This window comes from Pygoscelis adeliae, unplaced genomic scaffold (genome assembly GCF_000699105.1).
Source record: "Pygoscelis adeliae isolate BGI_AS28 unplaced genomic scaffold, ASM69910v1 Scaffold122, whole genome shotgun sequence".
In the NCBI taxonomy this organism is placed as follows: Eukaryota; Metazoa; Chordata; class Aves; order Sphenisciformes; family Spheniscidae; genus Pygoscelis; species Pygoscelis adeliae.
The window spans coordinates 6,111,185-6,117,138 of record NW_008824358.1 but is presented as its reverse complement, the minus strand read 5'-3'; the positions used below and the strand labels follow the sequence as shown (position 1 = coordinate 6,117,138).

Here is a 5,954-nt window from a genome sequence, read left to right as displayed (position 1 = left end):
TCTATCTCCAGATCAGCCATGTGGGTTCAACAAAAATCCTCTTGATTTTTTTCCTTGTGCTGCAGGCCTCCTGCCATTGCAACTTCATTGAGACAGATAGGCTGTTACTGGTGTCAAAGCATGTAATCTATGGTCAAATATTCACTATTAAACCTTTCTCCTCACTTCTCTTGCCGAGACTGCCAATGTGTGGAGATTTTCTGGAGTCCCGGGGGTGATTAGCAGCTGGCACAGCCTTACTTATGCAAGTATAATTTCAAGATTTAGCTGCTTTTGCATTAAGCTGAGCAACATCAATGCTGGTGCATGAAACACAACCTTGTACAGAGAAGGAATCAAGCTCAGTCAGGATGCGGTGTGGCTCAGACAAGCTATCACCACGTAGAGGCTCTTTTGCTTTCTGGGATGTGTAAATATCTTTCCTATCCTTCACAAAAGGCTCTAGGGATCTTCTATTGGATAATAAGTTTAAGTCCAAATAACGAACCATTTTGGATGATCGGTGGGGGATGTTGTGCACACACCCAGAATATGTCATTTCCAATCAAAAGGAAAGCAATTGTTTCCATATGTTGGCACACTTGTGATCTTGGTTTTGAGCCAGTTGTCTGGCTGCGATCAGGCAGCAGAATCTAACAGTGATGGAAGATTATACCTTGGAAGTGGGGTGCTAACTTTAGGCTGTATTCCTTAAAAGGATATAAACTCTGAACGCTTATCCAGGATGTAATTTATGGTTCCAGTATGTTTTGACTTTACATAGATGAAAAAATAGTCCTTCTGTGTATGCATATATGCATAAAAATTCCTTCCTGCTCAGTGCCCCCACCAAAGGAATCCAATAAAATGATAGCTGGTGCTCATTTATGTGCTGACTTGACTGCATGGGCTATTGCCTGCTGAGGCTTATAAGGATTCCCCCTCTTTTTAACCCAACTCCTCAGAGGTATTTTAACAGCTAGATCTAGTTTTGTTAAGTTGCTCAGCTGGAATGCAGGCTCTTTGAACAGATTTTTAGAGATGCCCTGGACCTACCCAACCCATCTGTTTTGTCGGGGTTTTTTTGTAGAGTGTCAAACTAGTTGCATGTTGCTGCACAAACAGATTAAAATAATTTTTGAACTTCAGCAATAAGATTCCTCTATGCCAAGGCCCTACTGACTTCTGCTGTATCAAGCACAGTTATGTACCCCAGGGAGGTGATAAGGTAAAGGCTGCTGGAAGAGGGTATTTTTTAACATATGAAGAAGCCACCACTTTAAAATATTCTGCAAGTTCCCTAGCTATCTACACTTCCCTGAACCACCAACACTGGAGCAAAGCTTACCTCATCATAGAATCATTTAGGTTGAAAAAGACCTTTAAGATCATCAAGTCCAACTGTTAAGCTAGTACTGCCACGTCCACCACTGAACCATGTCCTGCGGCACCACATCTACGCATCTTTTAAACACCTCCAGGGATGGTGACACAACTGCTTCCCTGGGCAGCCTGTTCCAGTGCTTGACAACCCTTTCTGTTGAAGAAATCTTTCCTAATATCCAGTCTAAACCCCCCCCCGGCGCAACTTGAGGCCATTTCCTCTTGTCCTATTGCTTGTTACTTGGGAGAAGAGACTGACCCCCACCTTGCTACAACCTCCTTTCAGGTAGTTGTAGAGAGTGATGAGGTCTCCCCTGAGCCTCCTTTTCTCCAGGCTAAACAACCCCAGTTCCCTCAGCCGCTCCTCATCAGACTTGTTCTCCAGACCCTTCACCAGCTTATTGTGATCCAGCCAATGGAGGATCACTGCATCCTCCCTGAAGCATCAGCACCAGCAATACAAAACCTGCAGTAGATGTTGCATATGTATCGTATGACCCCATTTGAAAAACACACAGGCAGGTTGTTAGAGAGATGTGGACTTCTTTCTGTGTTGCAGCCAGGCCAGTCCTTTTGGATAATCTCAGTATGGTGTTCTAAAAAATGCATTCTTTCACTCCCTAAATTGTGAGCAACTGTCAAGCTTCTAATTCTGCAGACAAAAAGCCTTTGCAACTGTGAGACACAGTGGGCAGAATCATTCAAATCGCTGCAGCAATGCTAATTCCTCTAGCTGAGAATAACAAACATGATAAATCACTCTCCAACATCCACATTAAATTTAGATGAAATGACTAGATTAGCATTTTAACTCTAGAAATGTTTGCAGTGATATCACTGGAGAGTCCCAGGGATGTGTATTGACCACCCCTATGATCCTCATCATGTTAAGACTTGTACATCCATGGAGTGAAATGTCAGAATGCTGAAAGTCAAGGATTCATGTTTCTTCCTAAGATGACTTGCAGTGTTGTGTAAGGAAAGCAGAGCGCCGAATTTGTTTTTCTTCTTTTCAGTCACGTGCATGGGTTTTTTAGTTATTTATTGGAAATATTAACTTATTAAGGTTCTCTACTGGAATATTTACATAATATATTAGGAATAGACTTCTGATGCCTAAAATGCTACTGAGAGAAATGAGCTAATGTCTTTTTATAGAAGATTAATTTGCAAAACTAATGTGCTGAAATGTATTAGGATAGATAACGTATTCAAAAGCTAACAAAACAGAGTAATTTATTAAGAAAATAGTTTTGATCTTCTGTGCAGGTGTTCAGATACTGAGGAAAAAATCCTCACTACTTTTATGTGAACCACATGCATACTCAAAATTTCAACAATGGCATTATTCACAGGTGGTTTTGAGCAATTCAGATCCTACCTTGTCTCTAAAGAATGGTATTTTCCTTGCAGCAAAAGCAGAGTCTGGTACCAGTGTTGTACACACAGCTACTACCATGGTTGATATGAATGTACTTACCTCTGTATTCCAATATGAAGATTGGGAACTAGAATTTCCATCTAATTTAATTTTTCACTGATAAGGTCTTCCTCAGTTGCGTATCTAGATTCAGTTATTAAACACTGCTATCAGGAATCAGATAGGCAATTTATAGTTCTACCAAAATAAACACTTCCTTCTCTGTACAAATAAAGGAGTGTTGATTCTAAACGTCTGTCGCTCCTGCACAGAAAGTTGTAGCTAGCTCCAGCCATGCTTCGAGTTTGTAGGGCTCCATGAACAGCTACAAATCTATATGTGTGCGTACTTTTGTAGGAACTTCAAAAGTTATATTTGCACTTGCAGACTGTAAGCAAGCATTGCTATTCCCCTTCTGTAGCTAGTGCAAACAAGGTGTGAGCTTTTGTGTATCATTGCCCAGGATTGCTCTAGAATTGCTGAGTAGGAGACGAGTGGCCCAAAACTGCTAGCGCTGTACTTGAATGTAGATTTGCTCTATCTTCAGAATCATGTTAGTGTTAACTAACCACTTATAGCATATTAACGGTCTTCAGTATATTTCTCAATACTAGCCATATGCTAATTAGCAAGCCGCTCCATGTTAATTACAACCTCACGGAGGCGACCAGTTTGTGAAAAGACTGGGAGATTCATTTCACTTAGTGGTCTGCATAGGCGTTCCCTCTTAGCCTGCTATGTCTGGCAGACACGCACTTAAGCGCAAGCTGTCACTTATGTTGACCTTGAGGAACTCATACTGTTGACCTCTGTTTCCCTATCTTCTCAGTGGCGTATCTTGTTTCTTCTGCTATTACTCTAACAAAGGACTTTAGGTTATCAGGCTTAGACTTACATACCTGATCTGGCCTTTGCTGCTGTATGGGGCCCACGGACCGCTATTTCTGTATGATGGTGCGCGTTACCAAAATAAATGTCCTTAAATTAGCTGGTTCAGTTACTAGGAGCAGTCTGGCTGTAGCAGCAGAGAGCTTGATGTAGGCCAATTATGACTCTTTTATGTGTTTTTTGAGAAAAGGTGCTGTTTTGAAGTTAATAATTATCTAGTTACCTAGTTAATAATAACTCTCAACATATTAATGGACTATCGCTATTGTCATAAATATTTTTCAACAAGAATGGGATCTTTCGGCAGATACAGGTCTTGGTCCAGCAACAGCATAGCAATAAGTCAGCATCTGTTCACGTGCTGCTAGTTGTATCATAGGGATGCCAACTGTAAACTTACTCTATTCCAGCTCTGTTCCCACATTCAGGGGCTTTTTTGAGGTTTTTGCGTCCTAGTGACTCCGACAACTTAGCTGTGCTACCACTGTGCAAATGGAAGTGCAGTGGCCTACATTTCAACAGTGATTAGCGAAGACAGCCTGACCCACTTGAAACGCTTTAAGCAGCCCTGCTTTTCAGAAAGCTTTGAGCACTCGTCCACCAGTGGATCTGGTCTTATGCCATGTCTCAAGCTGAAAATTCAAAATTGCTCATCACTTTGGAGAATTTGATACAGAGTATTTAAATTATGCTTGACGTTAATTTTCTTCCTCTTGTGCCTGGGTGTGTCATGGTTCAGTGTAATGGGTCAGTCTGTGTTTCATTAAATATTTACAGTGGAAATTATTCATGTTCATTTAGAGGGCAATACTGTTGTGTTAATGGATGGAAAATTGCCTGGAAGACTGCTGATAAAGGTGTAGTGGCAACTGGTGCTGAATCATTGATGGTGCAGTTTCTAAACTGTCCTGCAGAGGGGACGGGTAATGCGAAGAGGTAAAATGTCTCCGGGAAAACAAGAAGAAAGATACTGTAAGAAATATTCATGCACCTGCCAAGTGCTCTGACAGGCCTTTTCTGTCCTGCACTTTAAAAGTGATGACATTGAAATACTTTTCCAAAATCTGCTAGTCTGACCTTCATCCTGACCCCAGTAAAACCACTGTGCTGAAGCCACTTCAGCAATGCTGTACCTCAACAAAACCTTGCGTTGCTGTGACATCTGCAAGCAGAGCTGAGTATCCAACTCATAGGGCCCACTTCCCCTTGTGGTGAATGTTGTCTGGCAAGGTAACTTGAGCAGTTCGAGAAAAGCAGCTATCACGGATCTTCTGTGCAGCACATAGTGTGTTTGTGTGGGCTACCTTGGATCGTGTAGTACAAGTGCTCCCTAACAATATTATATTTTTCAGTTCCATTTGCAACTCCTAGAGCATCCAAAGGTCTTCCAGAGATTTTACAGGAACAGACCTCCTTTCGCCATCGGCACAACGCCAGAGACTCTGCTAATGAACCCCATCCGAGGAAAGGTAAGACAATGTGCATTCAGTATGATTAATAGCATCCAGGAAGGTGGAGGAGTATGTTTATCCCAGAACTTCCAACTGTCTGTTTAATATGAAGATTTGTTGTTAGATGATTTAGAATTGCTAGCAGTTAATATTAATGACATGTTCTTCTGTATTACTTGTACGTGCTCCATTTTGTATTGGTGCGTATTGTAGCACCAGGCTTCCTGTAGTTTTGATAAACAATAACCTAATCATAAATCACATGATTTGGATTTCTAAAGAGTCTGTTTATGCTGTGACTTCACTGAACCCAACTGTCTTTGCGTGTGAAAAAGCTGGAATGGGTAAGATTAGAACAAGGGCTAACACATAAGGGTCTGTTTTGATACAGACCCTTAACTTTTGCTAGGCCTTGGCTCTTAGGAGTTTGTATGGTTATGCGTTTCTTATAGATCAGTAACTTAGTATAAATAGGGGACTGATCCACAGACTCTGATAGACTTCAAGAAGACCCAAAATACAGGATTTGGTTGCGAAAAATATTTTGAGAAATGCAGGGTATGTTTGTTTCCACTTCTATTTATTTAAAAATAAATAAATAAAAATCTCGTGACCCTGATGAGCAAAATCATTCGGGATGCACTCATAAATCTCCTGGCCTACAAAAGCAGCAGTTCAGAATTGTATCCATAGCAACTCGTGCAGCAAGAAATGAAATCTGATATGAATAGTCTCGTACAGAAGAGCCGTATGCAAGTCACACACTCTGAGGCAGAGTACTTGTGAACCAGAGAAAATAAGATGCATTTTCTTTTACTTGTTGCTTCTTTCCA

The 5,954-nt window shown here is 41.1% G+C and overlaps 1 protein-coding gene across 1 annotated transcript in view; it reads left to right on the top strand.

Annotated features, from left to right (window-relative positions):
• Positions 1–4,596: 4,596 nt before the first annotated feature.
• The window catches only part of LOC103913177 (chromosome unknown open reading frame, human C2orf73), a 1,719-nt gene continuing 361 nt past the window's right edge, over positions 4,597–5,954 (top strand). Inside the window, 3 exon segments of the mRNA XM_009319642.1 lie at positions 4,597–4,606; positions 5,023–5,123; positions 5,125–5,139. Coding sequence (XP_009317917.1) covers positions 4,597–4,606; positions 5,023–5,123; positions 5,125–5,139 — 126 coding nt within the window.